Raw genomic sequence first — 19672 nt, 5'->3', positions numbered from 1 at the left:
GAAAGCATGGGATGTAATGTGGAGATATTAGCATAGGTTGTTTGAAATATTTTGAGCTGGTTCAAATTTTCTTCTATAAGATCCCCTATAGGTTATTGATTTAGGGTTGGCTCATTTTATTGAGGCGAGGGATTGTTTTTAGGTGGTTGGGGGTTGCTTGGTGGTAGTTGCAGGTGGTTGTGGATTATTTTCAGGATCATCTAAATGGTTTTGTGCTTGGTTTGATTCTATGTTTGATTACAATGCATATTAATATGAAATTATAATCTATTTAAAAAAAATCATAAACAAAGTCATATAAACCCTATTTTTTTAATAAAAAAACTATGAATTTCATTTGTAAAAAAAAAAATAATAAAACAGAAATGAAATTCTAACATACCTATTCAATATTTGAAGAAATTTTGTGTGTATGTTTTTTGATATCTAATATACTATTTAATATTTGAAAGGGTTGATGCATTCTAAGTTTTCACAATGAAAAGTGAGAACACAGGTCTGCCAGTTTATATAAAAAATTAATGGAAAATTTTAGATATCCAATAATATTGGATATCTGATTAGCTTTGGGGTATAGTTTTTGCTTTGGTCAAGTGTACTAACACCCAAGCCTACTAAAAAGTCAAAAAGACTTTAGGTGCACTTTTCGATAAGTGAAAAGAGGATTTTTTTTCACATTGCTGCTTTTTGGCATACCATGATCCTACACATACCCTTTTCACACTCCAAGAAGGCAAATTAGATTTGCCAAGTTCCCATTCATCAATTTGTGCCATGGTTTTTAATATTTTAACTTGTTTAACAAATGATATTTCTATTGAAATAGAATAGGGACCAAGATCTTTCAATGAAACTAGGATCTCAATTGATATGCCCCTATAAGATATGTATTTATAACATGTTGGGTTGTGTTGAATGCCCTTGTAGATTCTTCTCCAAAATTACTAACACATTTATCCTTTATAGAAAGAATGGGAAAGGTTTCAAATTCACATAAATCTTGTAGTTGTTGGCCTTCCTTATTGTGAAAATCACCCCACATTATCAATTCAACTATGAAACTTGACTTGTCTTCTGATTAAAGAGTTCTTTTTTGAATTTGTGTAACACCCTAGTTGGGAATCTAAGAGAAATTAACCTATATTTGTATTTGATCTGTATGATTTATATTGCTAACACATTGTTAGCTTGATGTTGTATAAACTTTTAAGGAAAACAAATAGTTTAGTAAACTTTGTAACATATTAGGTTAATTTCTCTTGGGTTCCCGAGTGGGGCTACAATTTGTATGACATTTTTATATATAACATTTGATGGATCAACTAACAAACCAACACCGATGAAATCAACTATAGAATCACTTTTTGTTGAAGTTGACGAAAGCTCAACCCCATAGCTCCCAAGAATTACCTTCATGCAAACACCTATCACAAAAAGAGAGAAGCAAAATCTATGGAGGCTAGAATTCCTAGATCCATGGATGAGACATTCTTGATGAGAATAAAAAGAGATTTCTATTATCAAAAGTGAATCAATGTTATAATTACAAAGAGAGATCGTCCTTATAAAGGAGATCAAAACCCTAACAAGTAACTAACCTAGGTTGGATGATAATAATTAATAAAAGAATTAATTATTATATGCGCAATGTTTAGCTTAAGTAAACTAGAGTTAATAAGTGACTTAATATTGAAATCAATATGATTTATTTTATAAGAAAAAACTTTATTACTCTAACACTTTTCATGCCATCAATTTTACTTATTAATATAAATTTAAAATGTTACCTAGGTATAAATTTGTCTTCCTCCAAAGATAACTCAACTATGGAATTAGTTTGTAATAAAATGTCACTGTCATTTTTTAAATGGTTAAAAATTTTGTGTCCAAGTTTGAGGTTCCCATTTGAGATTGTAAACACTTTTCCAATCTCTATGCAATTATAAAATTTATTTGCAATAACATTGAAGCATGCCACTTTTATTTCCCCACCATCAAATTAACCAAGTTAAAACTAAAAAATGTTTCCATCTCCTTTTACATTGTTAAATTGTTGAAGTTGAGTCTTTGTAGTAACTCTTGCCTTTATTGTCCATATGCTCCTGTAAGGGCACAATGTTGCAATAGGAATATTTTTTTGGAGAGTTTTTATTTCTTGAAATTGTTACTTGAGCATATGAATTGCTGATAGAATCCATGCTTGTGTGATCAATATAGTAGCAGTATGAAACATCAAACACAATAAGAGTGAGTGAAAGTCATTACACACTATAACCAATCACACAAATCAACACACAAATGCATAAGGTCAACAAGAGACTATAGTTTTTAAATATACCTAATCCTACTACAAAAAAATTAAAACAAAAGAGAAACTACATTACCATACATTTAACTTAGATATTTAGTCAACATAGTATGCTAAATTATGTTTTAGAAATTTCCTGACAAATAAATCTAGTTGCATTGCCACCCAAATTAGATAAATTTCACTTCAATGTTTTTTTTAAATCAATAAAAACACACACAACATTGTTGGAAATATGATTGAAAAAGAGTACTATCAAAGAGGGAGATTGTTGCAAAGAAGGAAGATTGTTGATAGAGAATGTTTTCAATCATTTTTTTGTCACTAATGTTAAACCTGCTATTTGCTGGAATGACAATTGCTTATAAGATCCAATTACTATCACTTAGTTGATTGATGAAGAGGATTTAATCAACAAGATGTAACGAAAGCACCTAAGGAAAAGGTTGAGTTATGGTTTGTAATAAAGTGCAAGGATCAGTTAAGAGAATAGTAAAATAATGTATTGATAGTATACTTGAAGATATAGATGTTGGCCACACTTAGAAACACTAGAAGAATAAGTTGTACCAAGGTTGTCTATGAAGCTTAACTAAGTTCATTAGTGAGTGTCGAGCAAGCTAGTTCAAGCCGAGCAGATTTTTAGTTACTGTCAAGCAAAGGAAAAATCTAGTGTGTACTGAGTGATACAGAAGGAGTTGAGCATGTTTAGGTCTCGAGCAAACTTCAGGTTCCAAGCATCAAAAAACTTAGTGGGTGCTGAGTGAATCCATAGTAGGTGTTGATCATAAGTAAAATGTAGTTGGTGTTGAGTAACACGGTATGTGTCGAACACCAGAATTTCAATAGTGTCGAGCTGTTGCATTATTTGAAAAGTCAAAGATTCGCCACATCTAAGCCAATAAGGTTGTTACCTTGAATTTTGTGAACCAGATGGAGGATAAGGATGATGAGCTAGAGGCACATAATTTTAGATAAACCATTTTTGGGCAAATTCTAGAGGATTCTTCATGATGTTTCTAGAAGGAACACAATATGGGTTAGATTCAATGAATCCTACCTAATCCATTCAAACTAAAATTAAAGGAGGAAAGAATCAAGGGGGAAAAGCAATTCTAGACTTCTATTTAAGGAGTCACAGGCCAAGAAGCAAGAGTTGCTGGTGTGCCAAATTGCGAAGTGGTTGAAGGGTGTCAAGGAGAAGGCATCAAGGAGAAGAAAGAATAGAGCACAAAGAATCTTCTTCAATAAGTGGTTAGAGATAGAGGATTGCACTGGTATATTGAGCATGAAGACTCAAGGAGATGAAGCTTGAAAGAAGGACAAGCTATCAGAGCTACAGAGATTGAAAGCCAGGCAATATTATGAGCTGAAAAGTGATCTGAAATCTACAAATTAAGTTGTAAGCAATGTTAGGTCAAAAGCCCTTGTTGTTACTCTCTAACAGTTGTGTTAGCTAGGGTAAAAATTCTATGGACTTAGGTTGGTTTAATAGCCATTTGTAAATCCTTTAATAGGGTGGCATTCCAAGTGAATGTTCTAAAGTCCTCTAACTAGGCCCAATTCTAACAGGGTGGTTAAATCCTTTAACCAGGTCACATTTAACAATGTGTTGTAGCCTTTAATAGGGCAGGCCTTTCATAGGGCATCACTTCAGAAGAGTGAGAATTGAGTAGCATGTTACTAGTGGTTTTTCCCAAATTAGATTTCCACATTAATCATTGTGTTATGTGTTGATTATTCATGTATTATTCTTGCATGCTGATTTTCAGCAACTTGCTAAGTAGGAAAGTTTAAGCTTGGATAAATGAACAGTTTAATGGGCTCACTTTACTTGATGAAAAAGTTTTATTAGGACATTTGGACCTTGAATAACTGATTCACCCCCCCTCTCAGTTATTCTAGAGCATTTCTAACAAACACGTTATCTAAAAAATTAATAAACAAAAATAATATAAACCATAATAATCTTAAATCTAAAAAATATATTTAATTTAAAACTTTAATCCCAAGAAAAAATATTATCGTCAATAAGATGCACATCTACGTTATAAATTTAGTTAATAAGAGCTATGTATTCTCCTCCATACTTTCACACTCACTTTCACTTAGAATCATCAACTATAATGTCAAACATCAATTTATTTATTATATAATTAACTCAATTAAACAAGAAGTGGTTGTCTCTCCTTAAGTTGCTAACAAATTAATATTTCAATTGACATTGACCAAAGAAGGGTTGTTGAGTGTAGGTAGGTTTTTTAAGAAATCTCAATTAAATATTTTTGTTACTTCACATATTTCAACTTTGTTACTTCACATATTTCAACTTTCTATTTTTTGGGACACTAATATTTCTTGAAGACATTTTGGAGAGAGATAATAAAACATCACTACCAATTTCCCCATTTAAATGAAAATGTAAAATAGAAAAAATAGAAAGCAATTAAAAGTTTTGTTTGGTCGGTGGAGCAGAACATGCAACTAATAAATCAAGTGTTTACTACTGAAAAAGAATGAGGTAAGAAGCTTGGTATATACCTAAATGAAAAATGTTAGAACTTTTTTTCTCTTTTAAAAACTTAGAGATTTATCTCTAACTTTGTAGAAGATTTGTTTAGATTTTCAATCCATATCTTGAAAAAGATTTATTTAAAATAATAAAATCCATTCTCTAATATGTTTTAAATAGATACATGAAAAATGCTTATACTAAAATGTATTAATAGAAACTATGTTAAAAATAAAAATAATCATTTTAGAATGTGAGCCAACAAATATTATTGATGAGGCTTAAAATAACTCTTGATTTATTTATAGAAACATCATGACTATTATCGTTATTGATGTCACCTTGAAATCCTTTACAAATCTTGTGCTTTTTCAAGCAACAACATGAAACTTACAATCTTATTCAAGTTCCTTACAAGAAACCAAACTAGAAACAACAATTAGAAGACCAAGAGTCACAATTTAGAAGCCACCTTTTACAATGAGATAAATACAACCAATAGAAGGTCAAGAGTCACAACTTAGAATTCCACAAAGATATCCCTCTTGGGATTTGAAACAAGGTCTCCACAATGAGAACTCATTGCTTCAACTAGCTAAGCTAGGACCTTTGGACATGAGCAAATTTTTCCAAATTGGGTAATAAGGGAATACCCATATAAAAGTTTTTTATTAAGTCACAAGCACATAGAACCAACTATACATGCACATACCATCATGCCTCCTGAGACTTTTAATAATATTATCATTAGATTTGAATAGTATATTATTGATGATGTCATTATTTTTAAAAAAATTTCTATGGTTTGGTAGTTTCTTTTCTATTCACTCTCATCTATGCATTCTTAAATTTTACTTTTTGATGTAAACTAGAGCAAAATCTAGCTTGGTGCTTCTCCTACATGCTTCATATTTTTTACATATTTTATTTTTTTATTTGTAATTTGATGTTGCTATTGGAAATCATCAAATGGGTCGAATACATGATTTTAAAACAAATAAATATTATATATAATATTAGAACATGAGAGATGGAGAGATAGGGAGTTGCAAACAAGAGGAGAAACGAATCCCAAAAAGTATGCAAGTAGTGGAAGAAAATATTATTCTTATCCATTAAGGATCATTACACATAACCCCTATGAAAGCCCTATTGATATATTTCTTGATGATTTGCAAAATGAAAAACTAGCTCCACAAACGTCATCAAACTTTAAATTTAAAAATCTTATTTGACACAAAGACTTTCTCAAACCCTTGCTTAAGAGAGTAATTTAGGAAAAAATGTTGCAAATTCAACCAAATAAAAATATATAAAGCATCACAACAAAATATGCAACTATTTTTTTTTTATAGACATTGAATTCAATATACTCAAGCATAGAAAATTCATCTACACATTGTTGTAAGACTTAATCACATATCATTTTCTGCTAAACATAGTTCGAGGTTGCCATTGAATTACACCATCTAATCAATTTTTCAAAACTGAACTTATTGATTTTCTATGTTGAGGTCCTAAATTAGTGTTATTAGACTTTGAAAAGGATTTTTTTTTTTAGTATTAGATAGTGTAAAGATAATTTATAATCAATAAAGTCATAGAAAACAATTTGATGATATGTACTACAATCTTGATATCTTAGAATGTAATGAACAAAGATTTGAATCTTCACCACACTACTTAGAATTGGAAATAAATATATGAGAACAACAAATAGTGAATTGAAATATAATTAAAACAAAGAAAATAAAAGCCTTGACCTATATAAGATATATGCTAGATGACATTTCAGATGAAAAATTCTTCTTCCAACGATGATGATCAAGTTTATACCCTCTTGTAATGAGAAATGTAAGATATTATCATTTGTCAATGAAATGAAATAACTACTAGTATACATCCATACAAAATAACTTTACCTACAAGATTTTCTAGTGGATAATCTCAAATGCAAGTCACATCAATAAGAAATGTGCAATTATTTTTACACATAATGTGTTCTCTTGAATGCAAAATATGAAATACCAACATAGTTAAAGTACCACTCTTTTAATGCCAATTAGAGTAAAGAATTAAAATAGGAAACACATAAGTGACCTTTTGTTTTACATTTTAGTTTATTATCAACATTAGACAAGTGGCTAGGAATATTCCCAACTTGTTTGTCATGTGTTTTAGATTAAGGTAAAAGCAAGTTTTAAAGGGGCCTCAAAACCCTTTACATCATAAAGAAAGATTTACCATGAAGCTCAACTAGGTTTTAAATGGACCTGAAACCAACAGAAAACATTTAGAAAGAAAACCTAGAGAGAACCCTGGAACCTGGAAAGACAGACTAGATAAACTAGAGAAACCTCCTAGACCAGAAAAGCAAGGACTAAGATTTTGATTTCACTCCCATTTCATGAGAATGCAAAATCATATCAAATTGAGGGTGAGACTTTTTAGATCTTTTTGTTTTTATAGGTATCCATCCCTCCTCAACCAACGCAGCCTTTGACTACCACTTTTCAGCATCCATAATAGTTGGAAAATCATCCAAACTATGGCTAGGACCATCAACCATCGCAACATCCAGCAATTTGGAGCAACAACCACGGGATTGAATACCAATTCCAACAACGACATCAAAAGGAAATACATCCTTTTGACCAAGGCAATTTGCCTTCAAATCATCCACCAATTTGGAACCAGTATAAAGAGAACCAACATTATCACAAAGATTAGATATATTCACTTTTTTTCTAGAATCAACAGTCACATTATCTCGACCAGATTCAGAGATATGGGTACCAAAATTAGCACCATGATCAGAGATAATAGGAATAGAGTGAACCAAGCCCAAAGCAACCTCAAGACCAGAGTCATGACCTGATTCTGCAATAGGAACCACAACATGGTTAACAGGACCAGAATCTACACCAAGAGGACCAGAACAACCATCTTGGGCATCCACCATAGAGGTAGAAGCATTCACCAACACAAAACCAGAATCCCCATCCATAGGAGAAGATTTGGAAACTATATAATGTTGTTCCAGAACACCCTTCCACCAAGAGGAGGGTCGTTTGTTTGAAGAGTTCCTAAACTTGCACTTAGCAGCCAAATGACCCATTTTAAAACAATTTCTACACCTAAAAGGGAGGCCCTCATAATCAATCAACTGAGTCCAAGATCCCTTTGAATGATGTAAAAGAATCTTAGCTGGGAGACCCTTAGAAACATCAATATCAACTAGAATCCTTGCATAAGTAGAATGGAAAAGCTCAAAGGATTGGGGATGAACCATACGAAAATCCCCTAAAGCCTCACCAACTACCTTAAAAATAGATTTCACCCAAAAATGAAGAGGAAGATTAGGTAACCTTACCCAAGTCGGGATTTTGAAAATCTCCACTTGAGGGTTGAAATCTGGGTGCCATGGTTTAACCATTAAAGGAAAGTGGTTCTCCCAAAAAAAGACTCGATCACATAGAATAGCATTTCCTGTCCTCTAGATTAATAAAAGTAATAATGAAAAAGCCTTTAACCAAAGGGTAAATCTCAATCATATTTGTAGCAAATGGATCCCAATTCTTAGAAATCCAAGCATGGAGCTTTGATAGAGAGGGCCAAAAACCTTTAAAATGACAAATAATAGAATCCTTGGAAAGATCCCTCAATTGTTCTTCAATTTCTAAAAGTGATTTTTCCCCAAGAGTAAGAGAAATAGGCTTACAAGGGATCAAAGGGGAAACCACAGATTTGCTACCAAAGCCAACAACATTGCCAGAATCAGAAGCTAGCACTTCTCTGTATCTAGATTTCCCATTTCCACAACAAGTGGCCTTGCCAGGTTCAAAAGCCTCAGAAACCCTTGCACACTATTTCCCACATTTTTTTCCAGCTACCTTTGTAGATGCAGAAGCTACCACACCACCATTTCCAGAAACCCTAGCAACGTCCTTGCTACTACCACAACCAACTTCCTTTCCAGAAACAACACCTCCACCCATGCAACCAGAAGAAGGGATGCCATGGATGAAAGAACCAGGTTTTCGAGTAGGAATAGGAGCGGATGATCTAGGAGAACAAACAGGACCATGAGCAGAAGATCCAAGAGCTCGAACCAGACCAGAAACGAGAGATCCAGGAAAACAAACAAGACCAGACGCAGGAGGTCTAGGATTTCGAACAGGACCAAGAGCATGAGAACCAAAATTTTGAATTGGAGTAGTAGCCATTCAAATGGCTAGAATCCAGTGATTATTAAAATGTGTTACAGTAATATGAAAAATTGTGAAAATCTAGTTATATTTTTAATTAAATTGGTACATATCTATCACATGCATGTGCTGATTTTTAAAACATGTTTGATAAAATATAATGTTCTTGCACTACATATGTGTATAACAAGCACCCTTGCAACAATAAAGATTTAGAATATTATGCCACATTTACCTGTATGATGAGATTCTGCACATTCTACCACAATAATCAAATGTTAATTGCTAAAGAGAAATACAAAACTCACGACTCTTAAGATAATTGTAGGATTTGATAATCAACAAATCAACAAATCCCTAGATATCCTACATGAAAATAACCTATTACAAGGAAGCAAGAAAGGGAGAGAGAGAGAGAGAGAGAGAGAGAGAGAGAGAGAGAGAGAGAGGGGGGGGGGGATTTTCTCAATAAACAAGAAGATTGAATTTACTTGTGGAAAATAGAATGAATAAATTTACAACCGATCAATCCTTATGAAGGAGATCAAAAACCTAAAAGGGAAACCTTAAGAGGTAAATGACATTTAATAATTACTAATTAATATTAAAAGGAAATGTAAGGTGCATAAAGTAAAATCTTAAGAAGGGAGTAAAGGTTATTTAATAGATGAAATTAAATTAACCTTTTACTCTAACATCGCCCCTTAAGATGAGCAACAATGCAACTATAAACAATGCAAAAAAAAGAAAGGAAACTACAATACAATGCTGAAAAAAAACTTGGGTCCCAACAACAAGGCTTGATGAGGTACCCAATCACAACCAAATCTCTATGAAATGGAGAAATAGGGAAAACCACATGGGGAAAACCCTACTTCAAAAAGAGATAGCAAAGAAAAAAGTACAAATGATATGTCTCAAGAGACTCTCTCAAAACCATAAGTAAAATGAAACCCCCCATGATAGAGGTTTGTACACTCCATAGCCCCCCTAGAATTATAGAATCCCTGTGTCGATGAACATACCAATGTGGTTCCAATATGAAGGAAACAAATGCAGTGGACAACAAGGATGAAACCTCTGAATGCAAGGTAAAGGTGGAAGTCCTAGCTAATGCTCAAAGGAGAATTCATGAGAATCATGAAATGGAGTCTCTAATGGACATAGGATAACAAGTATGTTGAATATGTCATCTAAGAGGAGATGTGTGTCCTCTGATATATCGTCAACAACTGCACTAGGTGGTTTGACAACTGGAGCTACAATGGTAGGCAATGTTGAAGAGAGATTCTATGCAATAGATGGAATTTGAATAGGAGGTAGAGGTGTAGAAGTCACAACATTGGCCTTAGGAACAACACATAAGTTCTAGTGACCTGACTTCACCTCAGTAATCTCTTGTGAAGGAGAGTGAGTCTCTAATAATGGAGATGGTGGACCAAAATGAGAGAAAGTGTATAGACAGGAAGAGTGATCAACAGTCCTTGTAGCAACAATATTGCATGTCTCACCATCTTTGATGTGCACTGAATCTTATGCAAACTCAACTGTCTTCCCTGTCCCACTATGTGTAATCTGATAGATAGAGAGAAGATTAGAGGATAAAGATGGAACAAAAATTACATCATGAAATGTACCATCATCAATGCCAATAGAACCTTTCCCACATACAATCATAATAATGTTGTTCCCCATCAAGCTGTGTGAAGTAGGAGAAACCTCAAAAGAAGAGAACAAATCCTAAGAAGATGCCATATGGTGTGAAACACCTGAATCTAGTAACCATCTAGAAGAGTGTGGAGTAGTAATTTCACATAGTGCATGACCCTTTCCTATATCTTTACCATCTGACTGAAATGATGATGATGATGAAGAAGATCTATGAGAAGTAGAGGGAATATCAATGTTTCTCTTCTGAAGGAGAGCTATCAAATATGAAACCTGTTTGGCATAGCCATCTAACTTCTTCTCATAGCAACATGACTCATCATGATTGAGTTTATTACAATAAGCACACTTTTCTCTTTTTGGATTTGGTTTATCTCCCTTCGGAGGAGGTGGCCCTGAAGAACTATGAGGGATAGAATCAATTTGAGACTCTATAGGATGTGACTTATATTTCTTCTCCATTGTCCTAGAAGATGGCCAAGCTACCAATGCATAGTTTGTGAGCTTGTGAGAGAATCCAACTAAAAGATCTTAGCTTGCTCTTGAGTCAAACAATCACAAAAAAACTCAAAGGATGGCATGGTAAATCTATTACCCAAAGCATCTTTGGTGGAATAGAAGGTAGAAGCAAAAATATGAAAGTTTCCATGAAGCTTAGAAAGAATCAAGTAGATGCACTCAGCACCAATCTTGGTTTTCCCACAATCTGTTGTTTGAACTTCATCAAGAATTCATCAATGGAAGGAAAATAATCTAGTACAAGAGAGGTAAGCTCTACCTCAATCTAAAGTGCTTTGAACTCGTTGATGGTACCAAACAAGTCATTGATCTTGTCCTACTTTTCTTGGGTGGAACACTCATCAAGATGAAATTGTAAGTTGTTTGAAACACTCAAAGAAATTAGACCCATGGCTTTATCCATCTTATTCTTATACTGTAAAGTTTGATATTGACTTTGAAATATTGGCTAACTGTATCTAAACAAGACCGCAAATCCTTTGAATGAAGAAGCCATTGCATATGAGATTTCCATGTGTGATAATTGTGTGGGTTTAGATGCACTAGACAAGAAAAAGTCTCGACAATTTTTAAAGAAGGTGTTTTGAAGTTTTTTGATATACTAATATTGTAATAGAAATTAAAAAAACACCTCCCACAATGCAAAAAACTGAACCCCAACTTGTAGAAGGAATGCTTGAACAAGAAGAGAGAAAAAAGACTTCAATTTGAAAATCATATGTACCTTTGAGAAATAATGATGAAAAAAATAGAGAATCTGAATAGGACTTGAGGGGATCTTTTTGATGCTTCTTTCAGATAGGAAAACAAAGCTAACACGAGCAAGTTATGCCCCCTTGGAAGATAGAATGCATCATCTGACTTTAAGCAAAAAATAACTACCAAAATGGAAAAAATACCTACACCATTATCTCCATCTTTGAATAAGTTTTCTGGTGCTTCTTTCGGATCAAACAAATACTCATGTATGCTTAAGTTAGAGCGAAAAAATTGCTAGGGCCTCCGTATAGAAAGAAAAATTTGAAAACCCTTTAAAAAAATTGAGCAGGGGCTAAAGTTAAACCCCCCACCCCCCCCACATGACTGCAAATGGGTGGGATGGGCAGAGCAGTGGTCGAGAAAAGCTTTTGGAGGCATGACCAATGGTGGTGGGGTGCAGATGTTGCCTGAGTCGAGTGGGAGTAGCTTCCAAGCAGCAGCATAGGCAGAGGTGGTTTCCGAGTGATAGCAACTGAGTTTAGTGGTGCGTAAGCTATGTGACCATGCACTGGTGGCTGAGCGGTTACCACTCCACCCTCTATGGTGGAGGATGGGTGGTTCAGTATTTAAAACACTGCACATATTTTTTTAAACACTTAATTTTTTTTTAAAATCACATTGAAACACGTACATAGGGTTGTACGACTCTAGTAGGCAAAATATTTTGCCTTAGATTTGCCTAGTGACCAAAATCAACAAATTTTATATGAAAATGGGGGTTTTGATGCTTTCTAAATCCCACTTCGATGTTTGTTTGGCCTCAAAGTGCTCTGAAAATCAGAGACCCCCCTAATTTCACAAAAAATACCCAAAAACGTTAGATTCATTCTATCAAATCCTCATTCTTCTTTTCCTTCAAATAAGAACAGGAAGCCACAGACAATGCTTTGATACCATGTAGGATTTTCTTATGAACAAATCCACAGATCCTTGGATATTCTGCATGCAAATAACTTGTTATAAGGAAGTAAGAAAGGCAGAGAGAGAGAAGGGTTTGCTCAATAAACAAGAAGATTTTTTTTATTTGTGTAAAATTGAATGAATAAATTTATGACTGATCAATCCTTACAAAGGAGATCAAAAATCTAAAAGGGAGATCCTAAGAGGTAAATGCCGTTTAATAATTACTACTTAATTATTAAATGGAAATGCAAGGTGCATAAGTGAAATTTTAAGAAAGGAGTAAAGGTTATTTAATAAATGAAATGAAATCAACCTTTTACCTAAACACTAATAACCAAATGTTCACAACTAAAATTGATGTCATTGTAGAAAGTCTCTCAACTGAAAAATTGATGTCACTTTAGAAAAGCTCTCAACTTTATGCCTGACATATTGATTTGTTTATAAAAATAATAATACTTTCCCATGTAAGCATGGAAATACAGTCATCTGCTATTTCAAAATACATAAAATATAGTGTTAAATATAAATGTATGAGGGTAAAGAATAGGTAAGCATTATATTATTATGAAACATGAGTCAAAGAAGTTGAATAAAAAGATTCATAGTTAAATCTTGATAAGAACATCATAATTTGAAACATTGGAAAAAAGTACTAAATAGATCATGTAAAATGAGTTTTATAAAAATGATTTCAAGGCAACACTTGATGAAGTCTTCAATGGGGTAGCAATCTCTTGTTAATCATATTAATCATGTTTGAGCAATAGTAATAAGAAGGGTGACTTTTGGAGAAGTCCAAATGTTTCACCCTACGAACATTCTAGGTAGGAGTACTAAATGAATCATTGGTGCTCATAAAGACAAAGATTGCATGAATCATTATTTATGAAATATAGATAAAATGAATTTAATGTAAACATAAAGTTATTTAATAATTTTTTTAGTAAAAGATATTTTTAGAAATAGAAAGTATATCTACTCTATTTGAATATATATTTTAATGTTCAAAAAGTCAATAAAAAGCTAATTTTCATTCCCAATAAAAAATGCTAAATAGTGTTTCATTCCTATTAATATTAAAATAAAAACCATTAGTCTCTTTAAAAAATAAAAATAGTTATCGTACATTAATCATTAAATTGACTTGTTAAGAATATGTCAAAATGGTTTGTTATTGTTTATTATTATTATTTATTATTTATATTAGAATATGGGGATTGCGAGAACTTGGCCTGACGGCTGCCGTGAGTGATTGAAATTAAATTAGGCGGTCAGGAGAGTAGATCCTATATTTTATTATACAGGATAACTTTTTGGAATTTTCCAAAACCCAATTTGACCTGGTTTCTTCGACTTCTTCAACGCGGACTGAACATGATAAATAAAAAGACCAAGTTTCTGACATGTATAATCAAGTTTAAGGAGGACATGGCGAAACTCGATTGACAATTTTAGCTTCGGGAGAATTTTCAACATTTTTAGATATTTGGGTTCGCTCCACTCGAGTGCATTCAATTTAAGCACCTACTGGTATTGGAAGTATTCAATTAGAGCCTCAGAATCAAGTTTGGGTTCCTTTGCTTGAATTCAGAGGTTTTTGAAGAAGCGGGCATTCAATTTTCTGATCGATTCCTTTGTGCCTGTTGATTGTACTCAAGAGGGGGAAAAGTTAGGACTAGTTTGTGTATATTTTGAAGTAGCAATCCAGAAAAGAAGCCAAAGATGGCGCCATCCGCAGGGGACAGGTCATTGGAGGAAACTCCAACATGGGCAGTAGCTCTTGTTTGTCTAGTAATGATTGTCATTTCCATAATACTTGAACAAGCCATTCATCATGCCGGCAAGGTGAGGGTTTGTTAACTACCCTGCATAACAGGGGATTCTGGACCCATGCATGCTATTTTGGATAATTGTCGGGAAAAGTTAAATCTGCATTCTGTAATAAATTTTGGATTCTATGACAGAATCTGACAAGCTTAGGACATCAAGATTGTTCTTCTATTTACAGAAATGATATGTTTGAATTCAATGCCTATTCTCTACTAACATAACCTCCCTTTGTCACGGTGTATTTGCAGTGGCTTTTGACTAGAAATAAGAAGCCCTTGTATGAGGCACTCGATAAGATCAAATCAGGCAAGCATTTTATTGAAGCTTTGCCTTTGGATGTGATGTAGAAATCTTAATGACACACTTATATTGTTATGTTTTCTCTGATTTTGGATTTTTAATTTGGGGTTTATGTTTTCTGAAAACGAGAAATTCTAGTACGAAAGGTGTGATATCCTATGAAAACTTTCATTACCAAACATGATTTGATCGAGTGGATTGATTTATGATGATGCATATTGACAGTGATATGGTTTGGGTGATGGTTCTGCCGGTGTTTATTTTGGCAATTCCTGATAAAGTTTCGAGATATTAATATAGAGACCGTCTTGAGCAAATATCAGAAGACTGTTTTTCAGTCTTTTAGACACTTCCTATATAGAATTTTTCAATCTATCTTCCCATCAATAATAAATGGGTTGAAAAGATGGATCTGAGAACAGCCCTTTTTTGGTTGCAGAATTGATGATTATGGGGTTCATCTCCCTCCTATTGACAGTTGGACAGCAGCCTATTTCCGAGATTTGTATATCGAAAAAAGTAGCTTACTCCATGCTTCCCTGTGAGTACAAAAAGAAAGATTCAGAGACGAAATCTGATTCAGGTGATGAAAAAAGCCGGAAACTTCTATGGAATTGGACATCCATGTCTTCTGATCAGGAGGTCCCATGGAGGCGTGAATTGGCTGCTGCTGCTGAGGGTGAGGATCCTTGTACAAAGAAGGTAGCCACGGAATCCTAATTCAAATTGTCTCTGGTTCAGCTTCTATGATGCTTTTGGGGAACGTTTAAATTTTGAAACTGTCTAAGCCCATTTTGAGTTTAGCTCATGACACAAATGTCAAATTGATATCTTGGTAAGGCTTTGTTTGATGGTTGTTTCCTTCTTTGTGCAGGGCATGTATCCTCTTGTCTCCCAGAAGGGCATGCACGACCTCCATTATTTCATCTTTATTTTGGCAATTTTACATGTCTTATACAGCGTCATAACCATGGGCTTAGCAATCTCAAAAGTAAGCGCAATGGAGAGCACAGTTCTTTATTTGTTCGCCATCACCTTACTGATGCTAATTGGTGGCCTAAGAATTAACTGTATTAGATGTCTATATGCATTCAAAACATTTTTTAATAAACTGGAATTTTCAATGCTCAGATGAGGCGTTGGAAATTATGGGAGAAGGAAACCCAGACAATGGAATATGAATTTTCAAATGGTGAGTACTTTTGGGTGTCCTTGCTATTGTGTGAATCTGTGACCTTGCTAAACCCTAGATTGGGTTTGTCCTCTGAAATCGAACATTCCTCATTTCATACAATGGTCCTCTATCTGTAGCAAACATGAAGTTTTCAGATGTTGTCATTTTATATACCTTAAAAACCTGAATTGAACAAAATATGTTCGTTTGCCAATTGGTTCAAGCAGATCCTGCAAGATTCAGATTCAGCCATGAAACTTCATTCGTGAGGCGCCACACAAGTTTCTGGAGCCGAACTCTGGTTCTTAAATGGATTGTAAGTGCTTCTCACCTTCAAAAAAATTCAGGGGATGCATATTTGATGACCTATTTGTGGTTCAGAATTAAATTCTTCCTTGAATTGCAGGTATGCTTCTTTCGACAATTCTTTAGGTCGGTACCTAAAATTGATTACCTGACTTTGCGCCATGGCTTCATCATGGTAAGGCTTCCTTACCTGGAATCATCTTTTACAGTTTTCTGAAAGTCACTGCCCATTTCATGCGAAGGATTAATCAAATTACCATCCATTGATCTGTACACTTAACAGGCTCACTTGGCTCCAAATAGCAAGTTTGATTTTCAGAAATATATAAGGAGGTCTTTGGACGATGACTTCAAAGAGGTAGTGGGAATCAGGTTAGTAAACATACTTTTGAAATCCTTCATCCTCCTTGGAAGTCTATAGTGGGTTTGCCGTGCTGCCCTCATAGTCCCTTTTCATTTAAATTAACACTCTTTCTCTGAGCTGTATACAGCCCTGCATTGTGGGCATTTGCTGTGGTCTTTTTGCTTCTTAATGTGAATGGTAAGCCTTCGTCAGAAAAAACCACTTATGCTAAATCTTTTCTCTTCTTGCTTTTGTAAGGATTGTTACTGCTGTATGAGAATCTAATTAATCTCTCGCTGATTGTATGCACCGTTTTTTGGAACAGGGTGGTATGCTTACTTCTGGCTCTCTTTCCTACCCTTATGTGTAAGTTATCAAAGTTGTGTGTTAGAATGGAAACATCAGCTAATAGTTTTTCTCCTTGTATTTTTGGTGCTCATTGGCAATTTGTTCTCCAAATGTGCAGATAGTTCTGTTAGTTGGAACAAAACTACAAGTTATAATAACAGAGATGGCCTTGGAAATTCATGAGAGGCATGCTGTTGTCCATGGGACGCCAGTAGTGCAGCCCAGTGATAAGCGCTTCTGGTTCAATCGCCCAAAGTTGGTTCTCTTTCTGATACATTTCACTCTCTTCCAGGTATCAACTTCTCCATTTGCTAAAGTTTCATAGTGCTAGTTCCTGTTATTCGGTGGAGGATATACTAACACATCAATTTTGCCTTATTTTGTGCAGAATGCTTTCCAGCTTGCTTACTTTTTATGGATATGGGTAAGAACAATATTTTATGGTTAAGAATACTCCTAAGAAAATTTCAGTAGTACAGTTGAATAGGTTACATCCTTCAGTATAAATGCAGTTCATTTAGATTTCATGTTTTGGCAAGTGCAGTATAAGTTTGGGCTGAGGTCCTGTTTCCATTCAAATTTCACATCTATCATGATCAGAGTTGGAATGGGGTGAGTCTACAAATGATATCTATACATCATTTTGTTCATCTACATTTTCAGTTACCATTACAGCTTGTACCAAAAAGAAAGCCATTATCTGTTTTAAAGACAAATCTTGACTTACATAGAATTTCTTGTATATGTATCTAGGATCGGTGTGCAGTTTTTGTGCAGCTATATTACACTTCCTTTATATGCACTCATGACACAGGTATTCCTCCTATGGATCCACAAGATAGGATTAATTGGTGCTTTCTAATTTACTTCCAATTTATAAGCCTCATGTTGAACCCCATAACCAAAAATCATGGTGGTTATACTGTTAGAAGTCTATTCCAATTCGTAACCATGTAAAAATGTGGATCTTATCCACTACTAAAGTCTGAGAAACAATTGAAATGGAATGTTTCCTAAAGATCAGTGCAATGGCTTATGCAGATGGGGTCTCATATGAAGAAGGCTATATTTGAAGAGCAGACAGCAAATGCACTAAAGAAATGGCATAATAATGCCAAGAAAAATAGGAAGAAACACAAAGGGTCTGCAATCTCTGGACTTCGAAGCGGTGAAACAACTCCAAGCCGTGGGTCGTCACCAGTCCACTTGCTGCACAAGTACAAAACAATGGGAGACGTTGAAAGTCGAGGAATCTCTCGAAGAAGTTACTATTCAGACCAGGAAGCATCAGATTATGAGCTGGAACAGCTTTCTCCTTCTTCTCCTCATCCTCACCCAGTTTCTTCAACTTCAGAGGCACAGGCAACAAGACAACATTCCACTGGAAAAGACACAACTGATTTCTCCTTTGCATTGTAAACTACCCAAATACACATTTAGACCATAATAGGCTTCGTCAAAGTTAAGATATCCACATTTCCAAATGACCACCCATAGATCCAAACGCTAATTACTGTGAAATTTCAGCTGTCCCAGTTAATAGGGTAGGGACTACGTGACTTACTATGGTTTAATATTGTACAATGAGAGGATAACAGGAAAAAACAAAGAGAGAGAAAGATAAACGACAAAAAGAACGCCCTGCTCAAGCCAAATTATTCATTGTCATCACCCAATTTAAAGTTTGTATTTGAGAAGGAATTGTCTCCTTTGTATATTGAGAACAATCCTCGTCTTTGTTAGAGTTTGGGGACTTTATTTAATACCAGGAATAAGTCTTTTGTATTTCTTTCTATGCAAATTAAATCTACCACACCCACCTCATCTCTAGGTGGGAATGTTTTTAAGTTGACTTCTTATTGATTAGATTTTATAAATAAAAAAATCAAAATTGTATGCTTTTAGATGGAAAATAATCATTTGTGAGCTCAATTTTAGGTGGTGGTCACAACAGTTGGGTGATGTTAGTAGTTGAATATTAGACATATTTTTTTAGTTTTGTGGTTCTTTCTATTCTATTGTTTGTGTGGAATGGGGTGGTTGATTGTTTGGTCAAATGTACTTTTGATAAAATGTTTGCTTAGAGTATCAAAGATAAGGGGCAATTTTCCATATATTTTCTTGTTCTTGAATAATTTTTGGTCTCTTTTAGAGTGAAGATAGGGAAAGCCAACTTTTTATCGATTGTTTTTAATATATTCTTTCTAGTTGATCTTAGAGACAATGTTTTTAGTTCCTCCTATGGTAGGATACTTATAGGAACAGATATGTTTATTTGAATAGTCAATTAATCAATCAGAATAAATTATTAAATTGTTTGAGATAAAAATATTTAATTGATTAATTATATTCATTTTCAATAATCTAAAAATAAAATTTCTCTGAATTTTCATTCATTGGAGTAATAATTTTATTATTATTTTTCTTCCAAAAACTACTTAATTTCTTACATTATATATAATAAAAAATTCAAATGCTTCCTCGATGCTAT

The 19672-nt window shown here is 34.0% G+C and overlaps 1 protein-coding gene across 2 annotated transcripts; it reads left to right on the top strand.

Moving 5' to 3' along the window:
* The first annotated feature begins 14287 nt into the window (after nt 1-14287).
* On the top strand, nt 14288-18966 carry LOC149542470 (MLO-like protein 9). Of its 2 annotated transcripts, XM_089797413.1 has the most exons (15): nt 14288-14725; nt 14959-15016; nt 15450-15712; nt 15885-16001; nt 16142-16202; nt 16412-16500; nt 16591-16665; nt 16774-16862; nt 16982-17031; nt 17159-17199; nt 17300-17473; nt 17570-17605; nt 17726-17793; nt 17935-17995; nt 18223-18966. In XM_089797413.1, exons 1-15 carry the CDS (start codon nt 14603-14605, stop codon nt 18598-18600), a joined length of 1683 nt encoding a protein of 560 aa, XP_089653539.1. In that variant the 5' UTR covers nt 14288-14602; the 3' UTR covers nt 18601-18966. The 2 variants fall into 2 exon arrangements, with proteins under 2 accessions (XP_089653539.1, XP_089653538.1); XM_089797412.1 differs by having other exon boundaries at nt 14453-14725; nt 16412-16665.
* Nucleotides 18967-19672: the final 706 nt, after the last annotated feature.

This window comes from Cupressus sempervirens, chromosome 8, assembly GCF_028749045.1.
Source record: "Cupressus sempervirens isolate cs-2001-9-10 chromosome 8, ASM2874904v1, whole genome shotgun sequence".
In the NCBI taxonomy this organism is placed as follows: Eukaryota; Viridiplantae; Streptophyta; class Pinopsida; order Cupressales; family Cupressaceae; genus Cupressus; species Cupressus sempervirens.
Note: the sequence above shows the minus strand (reverse complement) of the source record. Positions and strands in the feature narration are given on the sequence as shown.

Excerpts from the sequence above, each read along its gene's own strand:
- LOC149542470 (XM_089797412.1), top strand. The coding sequence starts at position 14,603 with ATGGCGCCATCCGCAGGGGACAGGTCATTGGAGGAAACTCCAACATGG. Across the intron at positions 17,032-17,158 it reads TTTGCTTCTTAATGTGAATG|GGTGGTATGCTTACTTCTGG; the intron begins GTAAGCCTTCGT and ends TTTTTGGAACAG. Across the intron at positions 17,996-18,222 it reads TATATGCACTCATGACACAG|ATGGGGTCTCATATGAAGAA; the intron begins GTATTCCTCCTA and ends TGGCTTATGCAG.